The 16,503-nt window shown below is 53.1% G+C and overlaps 1 protein-coding gene across 4 annotated transcripts in view; it reads left to right on the top strand.

The window, feature by feature from the left end:
- Positions 1-16,503, top strand: part of COL28A1 (collagen type XXVIII alpha 1 chain) — an 81,774-nt gene that overhangs the window by 40,814 nt on the left and 24,457 nt on the right. For all 4 annotated transcript variants that reach the window (XM_021000067.2, XM_021000066.2, XM_021000071.2 and 1 more), the window contains exons 15-25: positions 58-126; positions 1,202-1,270; positions 3,342-3,410; positions 4,019-4,087; positions 6,514-6,585; positions 7,695-7,763; positions 9,646-9,717; positions 11,939-12,007; positions 12,681-12,749; positions 14,295-14,363; positions 15,389-15,457. In XM_021000067.2, the coding sequence (XP_020855726.1) occupies positions 58-126; positions 1,202-1,270; positions 3,342-3,410; positions 4,019-4,087; positions 6,514-6,585; positions 7,695-7,763; positions 9,646-9,717; positions 11,939-12,007; positions 12,681-12,749; positions 14,295-14,363; positions 15,389-15,457 (765 nt within the window). The remainder of the gene's footprint in view (positions 1-57; positions 127-1,201; positions 1,271-3,341; positions 3,411-4,018; positions 4,088-6,513; positions 6,586-7,694; positions 7,764-9,645; positions 9,718-11,938; positions 12,008-12,680; positions 12,750-14,294; positions 14,364-15,388; positions 15,458-16,503) is intronic.

The raw sequence follows: 16,503 nt of genomic DNA, 5'->3' as shown, positions 1-16,503 counted from the left end.
TGCTTGTTTTCCAAACCCTAGCCTGAATTCGCTGATACACTGCCGTGTTGTTTCTAGGGTGAAAAAGGTTCTGATGGGCCTATTGGCCCCCAAGGACTACAGGGTCTGTCAATCAAAGGGGACAAGGTATGTGCTTACTCAGATCGAACGTCAGAGAAAGCTATGCTGAATGAATGAATGAGTGAGTGAGTGAATTGATGGTGTCGCATTATGGGAAATCCACAGGCCAGCCACTAAGTCAGACTCCCAGTAATTTGCACCATCCAGAACATGGCTTTGAGGCCAGAACGAGAGTCATGGCCTCTAGCTGGGGAGCCCCCCCCCCCACCAAGGGCAGCTGGGCCCTGGGGCCCTCACCTAGGCAGCTGACTGGTAAAATCAGGCTCTTGGCTGAACAGGCTTGGTGTCTGACTTCCCTCAAGAGCTGACTGGGACCAGGGGCTACTGCACCCTGGAGTCAGACAAATTGTCTGCAGCTCAGGACAGAGGAGGGGACAAAAGAGCTATGGAAATCATGGTGAAAAGTAAAGAAGAAATCAATCTGAGCTGGTTAGGGTGTAAACAAATCGTTCCTCAATTCCCCACGCCTCTCCAAACCAACATCCTCTTCCACGGCACCGAAGGAGCTGCTGAATCCTCACACCCTAACAATTCCAGTCTGGCCCCAAGTCATCAGATGATGTCCACTGTCCTCTGTTTAACGGGAGCGAGGGACGGTGGTGAAGGAAGTAGGGTGTCTCGTTTTTGTACATGCCTTTTTGTCCATCGGCCCTTCCTTCCTGAGGGAGGGGCAGCATTATTTTGGTTTGGGTTTGGGGAGACTAATCTTGTACCCATTACCCAGAAGGTCAATAAGGAGAAGTAGAAATAGTATTGGTGATGCTACTGTGTGGCAGGGGTGGCAAGGAGAGCTGGGCCCTGAACCTCAGGCCTAGGGTTTCACACTCAGGCGCCGTTCTTTCCCATGTCATGATGCCCCCAGGGCAGAAGATGTGGGGTCCAGTGCTGGCTTGGACCTTTCCTAGCTGTGTCCCCTTGGATAAGTCACTTCATATCTGTCACCACACCCGTGCGGTTGGGAGCTGGGAGGGAGGTCAGAGCACTTCCCCCTCTGGGTGGGGAGTGTATTTTCTAGAAGTATACAATGGCACCACCGTGGCTGCCTTATTCTGACACACAGATCATCTTCCTTTCCACACAGGGGGATTTGGGACCTGTGGGGCCCCAAGGGCCAAGGGGTGCTCCTGGACTCGGGACTCAGGGTGCTCAGGTATGTGTGATCTGTTGGGAGAAATCCCCTTCCACCGAAGGCCCCTCCTGGCGGCCAGATTCTGGAATAGCGCTGCGTTGGATGTTAAAATATCCTCCCTCCCTCGGCCTAAAACATACAATCATAGGTCCGGGATTCAGGAACGCGGGCCATGAGTCCCCATCGTGAACCGGGCCCTGTACATTCACAGCAGGAAACCTCCGTTCCCAGGGCTGCTGCCTCTCCTGCTGGGCAAATCTGCTCTCAGGATCTCTGCTCTGGCTTGTGAGAAAATCCCTGTAACTCCCAGCTGCTTCAACCCTAAGGCAGTTATTACCAATTAGCTCCTGGGGGAGGAGCTGTCTCTAGGCACTGACCACCTCACTGCCATGCACTGAGCTGCTCCAGAATAAGGGGAGTGAAGAGGAGTCTAGGAAGGGCTAAGCCGGTCTGCTAGCTCAGGTGGACAGAGCATGGGGAGGGGCGGACCCCTTATGTTCCTGCCAGCCAGTGGTCTCGGGGGCAGCTCCATCACTGGGCACCAAGCCCGAGTTGTCTGAAGTCTAAATGAGGTGCCAACACTCATGTCCATATGCTGTGGGGACAAAGATATGTCCAAATTGATTGGAGAGTGGGGAATTTCCCTTAAACATGGAGAGCAAGATTGAGACAGAGAGAAAAAAGAGAAATAAAGAAGTAGAAAGAAGGAAATAAGGAGAAAGAAGGAGAAAGAAAAAGAAAGAAGGAAGGAGAAAAGGAAAGAAAAAGAAACAAGAATAAAGAGAAAGGAAGGAAGGAAGAAAGAAAGAAAGAGAAAGAAAGGAAGGAAGGAAGGAAGAAAGAGAAAGCAAGAAAGAAAGAAAGGAAAATACTACTTCCACCATGACTTCCAGAAAACCTGATGACATGTGGTCTGTCTGCATGGTGGTGTGATCAAAGTGGCTGTTTTGGTCCTAGCTGGGTTTATTCGAAAGGATGGAAGGGAAGAGGCAGTGTGGGAGATGTGAAAGGAGACCAGAGTCCTGGACTTTGTTTTCATTTCATTTAGTAGAAGCTTGGCCAGCCTCTCCCCTTCCCCTTTGGTTTTTCTACCATGAGCTCTCAAGCCCCATGAGTGGTTGGCCTCCCTTCCCCCCTCTCGCCCTTTGGGGGACTTGTTCCTGGGTCACTAATGAACTGTCATTACTAGAAGTCAGGAAAACCCAAAGCAGTCTGGCCAGTCCTCAAGGAGCTTCTAGGCCTTGGATGGGATAAGCCTGGCCCACCTGGGCAGCTCCTACCTGAACTGTATAGAGCTGGTGTGCATCTAAGATTCCCCGCTGACCATGCCACCCACCCAGGGGCAATCTCCAGCCTTGGAGCCCCTTCCTCGGTTTGAGCTGGGCCCCCACATGGTCCCCAAACAAGGCCACGATGCTGGACCTGAAAGCCTGTCCTTCAGAGTCTCACGGTTGAAGTTCAAAGGCAGAAACCCATCTGGTGCCAAGTGTGGAATGCTCAGGGGCCTCTGTGTCACAGACCTCCCCATCTTGGCTTCTCGCACCTTGAGTCTGAGTGCGTGATGGCCACTGCCGAGCCTCCTCTGATCTCTGAGCCCCGGGAGTCCACTGGCCTTCCTCCTGCCCAGGGCAGACTGGCACTGCCTCCCACCTGGGCTGTCATCCACTTGTGTGGTGACCAGCTGATGGGCCTCTCAGGCAGCAAAAAGAGAGCCGCTTGTCAAACTGTCCACATTTCCTGCGGAGTTTTCCCCCAGTCAGAGGCTTAGATTTATGCCCTTTGAATTGTTCTCTGCCCCAGGTACTTTTGTTCCCTTTTGGATTCTGTACAGAGAATCTTTGCAACTGAGAAGAGACACAGGAGCCCCCAGCCTCCACCATCCTTAAAGGCCTGGCCGGCCTCACATCCTGTTTAGAGTGGAGCAGACTGTTACTGCTCCCAGGTGCTACACTGGCCCGGGCCCCTCAGGAGGGGGAGGAAGCCAAGTTTGTGAGATCATTTGTTCACTCTGGAGCCTGCATTCATCCCACAGGAGGGGACCCTGGCCCGTTAATTTCTTCTTAACCTAAACACATTTCTTTTTCTTTGAAAGGGAATCCAAGGTCCAAGTGGCCCATCTGGCCCCCAAGGACCCCCAGGCCAGGGCTTTCCTGGTCCCAAGGTAAGGTCCTAAACAAGAGGAGATTTCAGTTGAAGTTAGTAACCCGGGTCCGCTGCTGGTGCCCAGGAGCACTCCACTGGGGAAAATAATGATTTAAAACCAGCAGCTTCCCCCGGCCTGGCCCACAACTCTTGTAGAGCCTAGCCAAAGGCTGCATTTGTGATCCACGTTCTTTAGGGATCTTTGCCTTTGTGGGATCTTTGAAGCCTCTTTGTCTTCTGCTCCGGGATCCTCCTGCCCGAGCCATCTTACAGCTCAGGCTGAGATCAGTAACATTGACAAGGAGCCGGGCAGAGATGTGTCTGTGAGCCCCCTCCATTATCTGTTGCCAGGATTACAGGCAAAGAAACACAAGGGCTTTTCTTCCTCTATGTGCTGGGGAATCACAACCGTCCTTTTGTTTATAACATGTGAGAGCCGTCTTTCAGGCCCCTTCTTTTCCTCAGGAGATCAGGGACAGGAAGGTTGTCTGGGGTGTGTGACAGGTGGGAAAGTTGTCAGAGATTTATGGAGGATGCACAAAGAGGAGGCTGAGCAGCCTGCAGCTCCCAGAGATCCCTGATTTCTCATCCCCAGTGCTCAGTATATATCTGCTTTTTCCCTTCCAGGGAGAAGTGGGCCAGCCTGGCCCCACTGGGCTTCGGGGACCAGTGGGAATTGGAGTCCCAGGTCCGAAGGTGAGTGTGTAGCCAACTTCCCTCCTTCCAAAGTGGACACTGGAGTACTTGGTGGGGTGGGAGTGGGGTCTATTCATGTCTGCAGGTGCCACGGCCCTTCCTAGGGCCATGTTTATTTATGGTACCAGTGGAGTCCACTACTATCTGCCTATGTGCTGAAAGCAGATAAGATCTGATATGGTGATGTGGCCTGCCTCCCAGCTCAGCTTTGGTCATATCTCTGGGGAGAAGCTGCCTTTATGCCTTGTGTTTTTCCCCAGGGTTTCAGTATCCAAGGCCCTGTCCTTGAACTTCAGTATCCGAGGGGCTGTCCCAGGACTTTGGGATCAGTTTCAGAGCACCGAACCTCATATTCAAGTTTGAAGGGTCTGTCCTAGTGCTTCTGTGTCAGAGGGGCTATCCCAGGACTTGTATTAGAGTATCTCCTGCAGCATTTGAACATCTAAGGGTCTATCCCAGAGCTTCAGTGTCAGAGGTCCCCACTGAACCCTGATGGCCTTACTGCCAGGTTCTGTCCTGAGATCTGGAATGTGTCCAAGGGCATTCTAGGCACAGGGGCCCTGGAGATGGCCTTATTTGTCACCAAAAGGCTGGTACTGACTGGCTTACTTGTACTTAGGCATTATACAACTTATGTAGTTTCAGGCCAAAGTGCAGCAGGAGAAAATAACCATTTTCAAAGAATTTAGAGGTGGAAAGCACTTAGAGACCATCTAATCCAGCACCCCCATTTTGCATCCTCTCTCCATTAAACTGCCCTACCCCCTTTTAATGGCAGGTAGGGGGCAGCACCTGATGGGCAGAGAGGGGCCAGGTACATAGGGCTGATCTCATGGCAAGATGCCTGGTTTGGGTTCAACTTTGTAGAAGGGATGGTGCTAAGCCAAGGCCAAAGGGAAGAGGAGAATCATGGGCCCTCTGAGAGGCCTCTGATTAAGAACACCCCTGTGAGGGGGGTGGGTACAGATTCTCGGGCCCATCTTGTAGATGAAAAAGCAGCTCAGAGAAGGTGAGCCATGAGCCCACAGTGCCACAGCTAAGGAATGTCAAAGCCAGAACTTGGACCCACTAAACTATCCGCTCTTGGTGCAACCCCAGGGCCTGAAGGGTCTGGAGACAGCTCCCCTCCCCCAGTGCAGGGCACTGAACTCCACCAAAGAGGAGCGACCTTCATGCCTCAGGACTGGGGGCTTGAGTCCAGGCCTCACATCATGCATTTCTATAGCGCTTTCAGATTTGGAAAGCACTTTCCCTGGAAGCTCCTCTGATCCTCCCAGCAGTCCTAGGAAGGAGATGCTTCTCCCCATTTTGCAGATGAGGGAACTGAGCCTGAGAAGGGTTAAGGGACTTTCCCAGGCTCTTGATGCCCTGGTTCACGGAGCTAAGTGTCTAGGGCAGGATTTAAAGGCAGGTCTTCTTGATTCCACCCCCAGCACACTGCCCATGGCCCCACCCAGCCACTTCATTCCATTGCCTATTAATGAGGAAGATGCAGCAGCATAGACATTTAGAACCAGAAGGGCCATAGTCATCGCCCCACGCATCCATTCCACCCTCCTACCCATTTTTTTTTCTTAGTATACATGTCATCAGATTTATTGAAAACAAATATATATACTTTATGACTTCACTGGTAGAGATATAGAACTGGGAATTTGCTGGTAAGAAATAGATAAAAAAAATAAACATTAAGTTTTTAGTCAAATTATACACAATATAGTATTCTTTGAACTAGGATTAAGAGCTTCCTATTTCTAAGTAGCAACAGCAGTAGCAGCAGCTAAATAACTCAAAAATTGTGAACGACTGTTGATGATCTAATCACAAACACACACACAATATGCCATGCAACACAACAGTGTACGTACAATTAAGCAATTTTTGAAATGTCATTAAAAGAGTATGACACGGCATTCTGCCTTAGCATTGTAGTGGTAAAGTATGCTTTCACTTAGATTAAGTTAAAAACTGATGTTTAATTCTTTTTTAAAAAATTTATTCATTTATTTTGATTTATCAACATCATTTCCATATGCTTTTGAGTTGAAACTTTTTCTCCCCCTTCCTCCCCCCCCAAGACAGCGCATAATCTGATATAGGCTTTACATTTACATACCCATGAAACATATTTTCACATTGGTGAAGTTGTAGGTCCTCCTACCCATTTTACAGATGAGGATGATCAAAGCTCACAAAATCCTAGAACCAAGGAATGGGCAGGGACCCTGGGGGTCTTCTCACCCACCTTCTAAAAGATCCCTTCTCGCACGTTCCAAGTGGGCAGCCAGTGTTCGACTGAAGACTTTGGGGGGCTGGTTTTGAGGGAGGAGCAAGGCCCAGGGGCTGAGTGCCCTGGCTCCCAGGCTGAGTGAGTCTCCTCTCTGGCTGTCTGGACCTAACGGTGCAACTCTTTCCTTGCCCACCAGGGGGAGCCAGGGTCCGTGGGGCTCCCGGGCCAGCCAGGATCCCCAGGAGAAGATGGAGCCGAGGGCAAGAAGGTGACTCTCTTTTCCTTAGTTTCTGGGAAGCAGCTCTGGAGCCCCGGACCCTGCTCCAGACCCCAGCAGTGGTTCTCAGTCAGCTGAAGGCAAACAGCTTGGCCCACAGGGCCTGTTCTGGGCCTGGGACCACTGTGGCCCCATGAGCTGAGCCCAGCTGAGAGCCAGCAGGGTCTTGGTGAGGGACAGGGGAGTGGAGCCCCAAAGAGTGAGCACCGTGGCATCAGGCCCAAGATGGACCCAGGGACCTGAGAGCCTCTAACGCAGATGCAGATGCCTGACCACGAGACGAGGCATCACCAGAGAGGGCTGAGAGTTTTTGTACTTTCTGGGGGGTCCCCACTTTGTGTGATTGGCAAGGGAGACGACCCTATGAGATCAGAAGTCTGCAGTTAGTGGGGACCTCACTGGCATTTAGCCCAGCCTGGCAGATGTGGAGGCTGAATCCCAAAGAGGCTAAATGTTTTGGCCAAGGTGACATGTTTGTAAGTGGTGAAGCTGGGACCAAACTGAGGTCCTCTGACTCCAAGAAGGGAAGGGAAGGGAAGGGAAGGGAAGGGAAGGGAAGGGAAGAGAAGAGAAGAGAAGGGAAGGGAAGGGAAGGGAAGGGAAGGGAAGGGAAGGGAAGGGAAGAGAAGAGAAGAGAAGAGAAGAGAAATGTAATGGGGGAAGGAGGAGGGGGAAAAGGAAAAAAGAAAGGAAGGAAGAAAAGAAGAGAAATGTAGTGGGGGAAGGAGGAGGGGGAAGAGGAAAAAGAAAGGAAGGAAGAAAAGAAGAGAAATGTAGTGGGGGAAAGAGGAGGGGGAAGAGGCAGAAGGAAGGACTGACTGACATAGAGCCCATCACTGGGGAAGCCTAGGCTTTCTTAGACTATTTCCCAATGTCCTCATTGTTTTGGTCACAGTTCGACTTCCTCTGCTGTTTGGCATCTTCTCACCCTGCCTGGTCCTTGGCCATTGGTTACTTCACTCTGGCCACATCTGTGAGCTTTCCCAGATTCTGCTCAGTCCTGGAGTGAAGGCTTGGCCCAGGCCACCGATCAGTTGGGGCTGGTGTTGGGGCCCCTAGTCAGCAGAGTCAGCCACTAACACCAATGTCTTTACCTCTAGGGGGAAACTGGACTTCCGGGGGTGAGAGGCCCAGAAGGAGCCCCTGGCAAAGGACAGCCTGGCCCAAAGGTATCCACAGGCTGGCTTCTGGCTGCTTCAGGAATATGCACTGTCCAGGGTTCATCTGAGTGGACCTCTTGTTGGCTATAGGGAGTGATGAGGGGGGAAGAGTCAGAAAGAGCCACCATCACCCCTGGAATTGGGAGACTGATAGGATCTTCTTCTGTGTCCCTTCCCTGGTGCAGATTGCCCCCACTGCCCCCCCTCCCCCTGGGCTTGCCTTTCCTAGCCTTTCTCCATGTCCTCTCAGTAATCCTCCCAATGTGCTAGAGGTCTGCCAGGATGGCCTCAGCCTCATGACATCTCTGGGTGACCTCTTGTCCTGCTGATATCTTGCCCGATTACAGCTTTTACCCCACTTCATACGTGAGTCTCCATTGATAACAGGGCACACCTTCCCATGCCCACTGGCCATCACCCTTCAGCTGGCCCTGGTCTCACCTGTTCCTCAGTCTTTCGGGGTCTGCCCAGCATGGAGCATCTCTAGAGAGTAGTGGTGTAAAGAAGATGGGCCTGGGGCTCAGGGAACAGTGCGATTGTCAAAAGTACTGCTTGAGTCCCCAGAGCAATCTGGCCCCCTCTCCTGAGGTCTGGGCCCCATTCATTGCCCATCAGCAGCTGCTGTCTGAGATATCTAAGTATCTCCAATAAGCCAAGACAGAAGATCTCTGCAGATTTTGGTTGTGTCTGTACCATCTATCAATCTATGTATCTATGCTTATCAGTTATCTGTATATCATCCATCCACCCATCCACCCACCCATCCATCCATCCACCCATCCACCTATCCATCCATCCATCCATCCATCTACCTATCTATCCATCCATCCATCCATCCATCCATCCATCCATCCATCCATCTACCTATCCATCCATCCATCCACCCATCCATCCATCCATCCATCCATCCATCCATCCATCCACTCATCCATCCATCCATCCATATACCCACCCATCCATCCATCCACCCATCCATCCATCCATCCATCCATCCATCCATCCACTCATCCATCCATCCATCCATATACCCACCCATCCATCCATCCACCCATCCACCTATCCATCCATATACCCACCTATCCATCCATCCGTCTATCCATCCTTCCACCTATCCATCCATCTACTCATCCATCCATCCATCCATCCACACACCCATCCATCCATCTACCCATCCATCCATCCATCTATCCATCCACCTATCTACCCACCCATCCATCCATCTACCCATCCACCCATCCATCCATCCACCCATCCACCAATCCATCTATCCACCCATCCACCCATCCATCTCTACCATCTCTCTCTCTCTACCTATCTCTCTATCTCTCTCTACCTCTCTCTACTCTTTCTATCTACCTCTTGTAGGGGTAAGGAGACTGGAGAGGAGCAGGCAGGGAGGTAGTGAAAGGCTCTGAAAGCCGGAGGATTGTTTATGTTATCCTGGAGGTGAAAAGGACTCCCTAGAACTGATTGATTAGGGAGGTCATGTGACCGTCATGCAGTCATCTCTGTCATGTCCGGCTCTTCATTACCCATTGCGGGTCTTCTTGGCAGAGATACTGGAGAGGTTTGCTATTTCCTCCTCCAGCTCATTTTCCAGACAAGGAACCTGAGGCAAACAGGGTGAAGTGACTTGTCTAGGGTCACACGGCTGGTAAGTGTCTGGGGTCACATTTGAACTCAGGTCTTCTTGACTCCAGGCCCGGCTCTCTGTGCACTGCGCCACCTTCCTGCCCCAGTCACATGCTCAGACCTGCCCTTTTAGGGAGGTCACTTCGACAGCTAAGTGGAGGGAGAGACTTGGAGCAGAGGCCCGAAGATGAAAACCGGCTGCTTCTCCACGGGTGTCGTTGGTCGCTGGCATTTACATTTGTCATCCTTGCATTTTCAGGGTGATGAAGGGAAGAAGGGGAGCAAGGGTAACGCAGGGCAGAAGGGCATGGCAGGTCCTCAGGGTCCCAAGGTATGTGGCTGACACTTTGGGTGGGTCTCAGGCTCCTTTTGGGGCTGACAAGGGTTAGGGTTAGGATATGTCCCCTCCTGTGAGGGAGATGGTGCAGGCATTGCAGAAGAAGAAACTGAGACTGGGAGGACGAGCAGCTTGCCCCAGTCACATAGCAGCCCAAGGGCCAGGGCCGGGAGCTGGCCGGTGTCTGCTTGGGCAGGACACAGGAGGAGACTCTGTTTCCAGTTGGTCACTGGTCCCCTTGTGAGATGCTTACAGGCTCTTCTCTGGGCACTGAAGGGTACAAAGACCACAGAGAAGTAAGCTGTCCTGTCCTCAGGGAGCTTTCATTTCACTGGGGAAGACAGACAAGTAAATGCAAACTATTGTCTGGGCTGGGGGATCAGGGGAGGGCTCTGGCCGCAGCAGACCCTGAGCTGAGACTGGGAGGGGGGTGGAGATTTCAGGAGGCAGAGGTCACAGGGCAGGGGTGGGGGAGGGGGAGCATCTCAGGCACGAGGGATGGTCTGTGACAAACTGAGAGGAGGGAGAGGGAATGGGAGGCTGTGCCTGGAGCAGCTAGAGGGTCTAGTGCGCAATCTCTCCAGATTTGTAATAGGCATGGAGGCCAGACCTCAAACGCTGACGAAAATCAGGGTAAAAAAACTAGCTGAGGCCTAGTGTTCCTGTCTAAGGTGGAGCAGGGATCCCTGGGCCTCCAGCCAATGCCCGCCTGCCTCTCTCCTGCACACATGAGCCCCAAGAAGGGCCTGAATTCTAAAGGCAGACTCACCCAAGCCAGTGCAGAGGCATGAGTGGCCAGTCTCTCTGATGACCTGTTCCAGAGCCAGAGCTAGGGACAGATGCTGTGGAGAGATTCCACTGACCTGGGGGCAGCCCCAGAGATTAGTGGGTACAGGTTGCCCTTGCCCCTGGGGCGGCCTGCCTCCACCATGTCAGTGCCCTGGGGCAGAGCCCCCAACACCCTACACAGCTGTCCTGTCCCTGGACTGGGCGAGTTTGCTGATGGTGTGCCAGGATAGAGAATTACCAGAGGCTCAGCTACTGCCACGGCTGGGCCCAAACTACTGTTGAGAAACGGAAGTTTCCAAAGTGTCCCTTCCTCCACAGAGTCAGCCTGGATGTCTCTGACCTCACTACCAGTGAATTATCTCATCTGCCAAAGGATCTGCCCTTTGCCTCATGGTGCAGTGACCAGGTCATCCGTTACCTTTGCCACACTCGCACCTGTAAAATGGCTTGGGTGCTCCCAGACGTCGGGCACCTACCTCCCTCCCACTGCCGGGCTGCGGTTCAGGGGTCACTCCCAGATGTCGGGCACCTGCCTCCCTCCCGCTGCTGGGATGCGGTTCAGGGTGGGCAGATGGGGCTGGTGCTCAGGGCAGAGCTAGTTTCAGGCCAGACTGGAGGCCCAGATGGGTCAGAGAGATGGAGCTATTAGTGGTCAAGGCACGTTGGCTCAGACCATAGAGGGACGGGCTTGGACCAGTTGGGGGCCTCCAGGGAATGACTCCTTGGGCAATGAGACTGAGCTCCTGTTCTCTGAAAACACTGTCCGGCAGCAGGAAGGGGGGGAGGCAGCAGAAGCCAAAGCACAGGTGCCCGCACTGGGCCAGAGCTTTATCAAGGCTGGCTCTGCTCCCTGCAGTAGAATCTTTGGGTCTGTTGGGAGCGGTCCCTTGGGCTGGGCAAGTTTGGGATCTGTCCCTGGCCTTCCAGCCAAGGTTAGACCTTATGGTGGAGAGAAGCTGCCCCAGTTGGAGGCAGAATGGGATGATGCCCCCTCCCCCAAGCACATACACAGGCAGTATGTGATTCTGGGACCCACCTTTTCCAGTCTAGGTGCTGCTGAATGGCAGAGCACCTTAGTCCTAATTTAGCTGAACCCTATTATACAGTAGAGTAAACTGAGGCTCAGAACATTGAAATGACTTGCCCAAGGTCACCTGGCTCACTGTCAAAGGAGGGCCACACCTGACTGAGCTACAATTCTCTTCCTGCAGTTTCCTTGGCCGACCTCTTCAGGTGTCCCTGGCAGCGGTCGGCCCCTTAAGCCTGAGGTGACACAGACCCAGTCTTATGTCCTCCTTTTTCCCAATCAGGAAGGCTGGCCTTCATGGCCTGCAAGGTCCTTTCTAGGTCTGACCAGGTCTTCACAGCAGTGCAGAGCTGTCGACATGACCTTTGTTAAGGGGGATCTTTTGGTTTTCACCCGCAGGGCGAGCCTGGCATCCTGGGGCCCTTTGGCATGCCTGGGGCATCGATTCAAGGGCCTCCTGGGCCAAAGGTACAGATGTTCTCCTGGTTGTTTGAGGTGAAGGGCAGGCTGAGCCCTTTGGGAGGAAGGGGCTGGGCAAGGGCTGCCCCAGCCACGGGCTGCAGCTGGCCAGAGACAATCGTGAGCGCACCTGAATTCTGGCCTCTCTCTCTAGATCTTGAGGTCTTCACCAGTGGGATGACGGCCTGGGGATTCTGTGGTGCTCACTATGGCCATTTCTTAGACCGTGAAAATGGGAGATTTTCTCCCTACCGCCTGGGGCAGGGGTGATGCTGTAAGCTCCATGGAGCTGACTCTTTATGAGCCCACAAAGGACAGATGTGGGAGGAAGGGGCCCCATCCTCCAGCCCATCAGGCCTGGGAGGGCGGGAGCAGAAGCATCTGCAGCCCCATCTGTCAGTGAGCTGCAGGCCAGAAAGGGCTTGGGCTTCTTTGGTCACATCGCCCATTAAGTCTGGGCCTGGAGCCCAGGCCTCCTGGTCCCTGGCTCAGACCGCAACTCCACAGTCCCACTCGGTCTTTCCTGAGTCCATCAGTAGATAGCCCTTGCTTTGCTCCAGGCCCTGCTAAGCTGTGGTCAGCCCCTCAGGCCTGTCCAGGCTCGAGGCCTCAGAGGCTGCAGCCCTCCCATCTTCTCTGGTGACCGGAGGTAGTGAATGACCAGGTATGTTTGTGTGTGTAGGGAGACAGAGGAGAGATCGGGAGGCCAGGCTTCAAAGGAGAACCTGGAGTTTCCATCCGAGGCCCTAAGGTACCATTCAGCCCCATTCCCTCCTTTTCTCTCCCCTCCAACTCACTGCTCTAGGCAGAAGGGCTCGTTTCTCTGGATGGCCGAAGGAAGGGAAAATCCACCCTCACACCCATGCTATACTGAGGGGAAGAGTGGGGAGAGGAGTTAGGAAGATCTGAGTTCAAATCCTGCCCCAGATGATTGCTCTGTGACCCTGGATAAGTCACTTTACCTCTGCCTCATCGGTACAACCCACACCTCCAGGGGTTGTAAGAATAAAAGGGGACAATAATTGTGAAGTGCTATAGCAATGCTCTTACTTAGCGCTGCTAGGGCTGCTACTCCCAAGGCTGAAATAGAGAGTGGAATTCCCAATCCTTGGGCCTTTGGTGGAATTTAATCATGATAATTAGCTTTCCTCTAGCACTTTAGGTTTGCAAAACACTTGACAAATGTTGTCACCCCATTTGGGGTTTCTCAGCAAAGATACTGGAGTGGCTTGTCGTTTTCTTCTCCAGCTCATTTTACAGATGAGGAAACTGAGGCACACAGGGTGAAGTGACTTGTCCAAGGTCACACAGCTAGTAAGTGTCTGGGGGCAGGTTTGACTTCAGGAAGGTGAGTCTTCCTGATTCCAAGCCCAGTACTCTGTCCTCTGCACCACCCAGTTGCCCAACCCTCAGAGGTTGGTACTATTATTAGTCTCATTTTATGGATGAGGAAACTGAAGCAGAGAGAAGGAGAGCGATGTGTGTGTGTCCAGGGTCCCATAAGGAGAATGTGAAATGGTCAGATGGCTTCTTTTTGCCTTCCCTTCCCCCAGCTCCATTTTGTAAAACAGACACATGTTCCAGCAATGGTCCCTCTCTTCTGCCTTTCCCAATGTCTAACTCAAAGGGCTGGCTGGTAAAGTGTGGGGGAAGGGACACCTGGGCCCCGCTGCCCTCTGTCTCCCAGACCAAGGCTCTGGGCAAGCCTGGCCACAGCGCTGCCCGCGCCCCCTTCCCCAGAGACCTTTCTGCCCCATGTATCACGCCTTGCATCACAGCTTTGTAGCAGCCCCTCCATTTGAGCCTGGCTGTGGTGGGTCTGTGCTGCAGATGGGGCTACACAGACCACGGCCAGTTCCGGAAGGGGCCTCTTACATACCCCTGGGTCACCTGTGACTCGGAAGCTCTGAGTTGTTTTATCCTTTCCTCTGGCTTAAAAGTTCTAGAGTTTGGAATTTCCGGGATCTAACCTCAGCAGCTCAGAATTTCTCACCCCTGCATTCCAGAGCACAGCTGGGCTTGGACAATAGAAGCTGGAGTCCTGGCAGCAGCTCCCTTTGCTCTCACTCACGCTCTGGGTGATGTTTTGGTCCTGGCTCACGTCCATTTTGGGTCCTGCCCCACTGACTCCAAAGGAGCACAGTTGTGGCCTGGGGCATCCCCAGGAGGTCTGCTGACTGAGCCCTGGGAGCATTCTTGGGGTAGCATCTGGCAAGAATATCTGGAGCTTGGGATTGGCTAAGTAATGTTGATTATGGCATCACTCATTGGATGTTTGCTGTTGGGTTCTCCCCAGGGTGCCCAAGGTCCTCAAGGCCCTGAGGGGGCTCCAGGCCCCAAGGGTGATGGCTATCCTGGAGTGACCGTAAGTGTGCACGTGTCTTCCCTCCCATTAGGAGAGGTGAGGGAGCCTCTGGCTGAAGGATCAGTGGGAAGCCAAGTGGATTCTTGCTGGCTTGATGTCTGCAGGGTGCTGTATTTAGCAAAGCCGGCATATGGAAGAACCACGGGAGCAGGGTGCTTGACTAGAGGATGCACCTTTCCGAGTGGTCTGGGCCCAAAGGGATCTAGATCTTTGCATGGCTCCTTGAGCCCCTAGGAGAGGCTCTGCCTCTGCCCTAGCCCTCATGGGGGGAGCTCTGCCTCTGCCCTAGCCCCCTACCACTCATGCCATGAGATTCTTAACCATGTCTCTCTGTAAATCCTCCAAATTAAATCTACCCCACATGCTGGGGGTTACCCTTTATTGCTTGCGTCCAACTTTTTAAAAAATGGAGATGATAGAGAATATTTTTCTAAGAAAAAAGGGAAAATATTGTCAACCTATTAACCTCATTTAAGTTGAAATTATAGCATCAAAAGATAACATATAGCCTAGTAGCTCTCAATGGAAACCCACTCTGGCCAGCTTTTGCCAATCCGTGGAGGGCATATCAATGAATCAACAAGTGTTGCTGATGCCCTTCTTCTGGTCTGCCCAGAACCACCAGGACAAACCTTGTGTTCCCTGGATTGGCAATCGCCATTTCTTGTATTTGGAATCTGATTGACTGAGGGGCTGCAGCAGACCCCCCACACACACACCTTGGAATTCCTCAGGCTTCTGGGGACCCCTGGCCCTTCCTTTGGGTTCTCCAGGTGGGCTCCATGCATCCCTCCAGCCCGCTCTGAGGACAGTCCAGTCCTGCCTCCACGTCCATGATCCAAGCACAGTGCAGGACTCCATAGGAAAGGGGGTGTGGGGTGGATCCCCCTGCTGTGACTGCACACACAGGAACCTGGTGACACAGAATGTTGTCAACTGAGCCACCAGCAGGAGAACCTGCCTGTGGCTTCATGAAGCTCAGGTTAGGAGGGCGCATCACTCTTTTTGTTCTTGTTTCACATTAGGGTCCTCGAGGACTCCCAGGCCCCCCTGGACCCATGGGCTTACGGGGAATAGGAGACCCTGGAGCAAAGGTAAGAGAGGAAGTGGCGCAGCCACGTGAGGGACTCTGACAGTCTCTTGCTTCATGGCTGGCAGGAGTGGGATAACATTCACAGGGCTTCCACATGTCCACGAATGTGGCACTTGTGGCCTCAGAGTACTCTGCCATGGGTCCTTGTGCGCTTGTCCATGCTCCCCAGTCACCCACAGGGGCTCCCCTTCTTGGTCTTGGTCGCCTGGATGGTCCAGGGCCAGTGTGGCATGTGGACTCTGCCTCTGCTACGCCTTGATCTTGTTCCGTGACGTTCCCAGCACCTCCTCGCAAGAAGCCAATCTTTGTTTCCCCTATTCAATCTAGCACTTCTTCTCCTTCCTGGAAGCTGATGGGCCCTTTTGGGCATTGGTGGCTGGCGGCCGACAGATGTGCCTCCAAAGTCAGGGGATGTCTGAGGTGTGGGTGTTTTGGGGGCAGCTGCAGTTGGGGCTGGACAGGATGGGGCAAGGTTTTCACGGACAGGCTCAAGACCCCAAGAGGAGATCCAGGATTCAGCATCCAGCCACCAGACAGGGCTGCGATGCTGATGTGCTGGCTCCAGGGCATGTCTCCAGGATTCAGGCTCGGCTCAGAACCAGGGCAGGCCAGCAGTGGAGGTGCTAGTTCTCTGACTCCTTAACGGGCCCCTCGACTCAGTTCCTGGATGTAGAGCAGGGGTGAGCAGGCACCTCTGACACTCTAGACCTGTAGATCCTCCTGGCTCCCAGACAGAGCTGGGCCAGTGACTGGCTGCTGCAGAACCCAGAGGCAGCTCTGCACAGTTGTTGCCTCAACCCAGATGAGGACCCAGGGCCTGAAAAGTCCAGGAGGGCAGTGATCAGACTGCCCGTGGCCAGACCACTAAGGGTGTGCTGAAAGTCTGCAGCTACCTTGACCACACCAGCCCTCAGATCCCCGAAGAACCCAGGAAATGATTTCTGAAAGATAAGCCAGGGCTGTGACAGTCCCACCAGGAGTGTGCAGAGCCTGACCCTAGTACAAAGTCCCAATCTGGTAAATAAAAATGTTACTATGGTGTCAGGG

Source organism: Phascolarctos cinereus, unplaced genomic scaffold (genome assembly GCF_003287225.1).
Source record: "Phascolarctos cinereus isolate Bilbo 61053 unplaced genomic scaffold, phaCin_HiC Scaffold_1;HRSCAF=81, whole genome shotgun sequence".
Classification (NCBI taxonomy): Eukaryota; Metazoa; Chordata; class Mammalia; order Diprotodontia; family Phascolarctidae; genus Phascolarctos; species Phascolarctos cinereus.
Note: the sequence above shows the minus strand (reverse complement) of the source record. Positions and strands in the feature narration are given on the sequence as shown.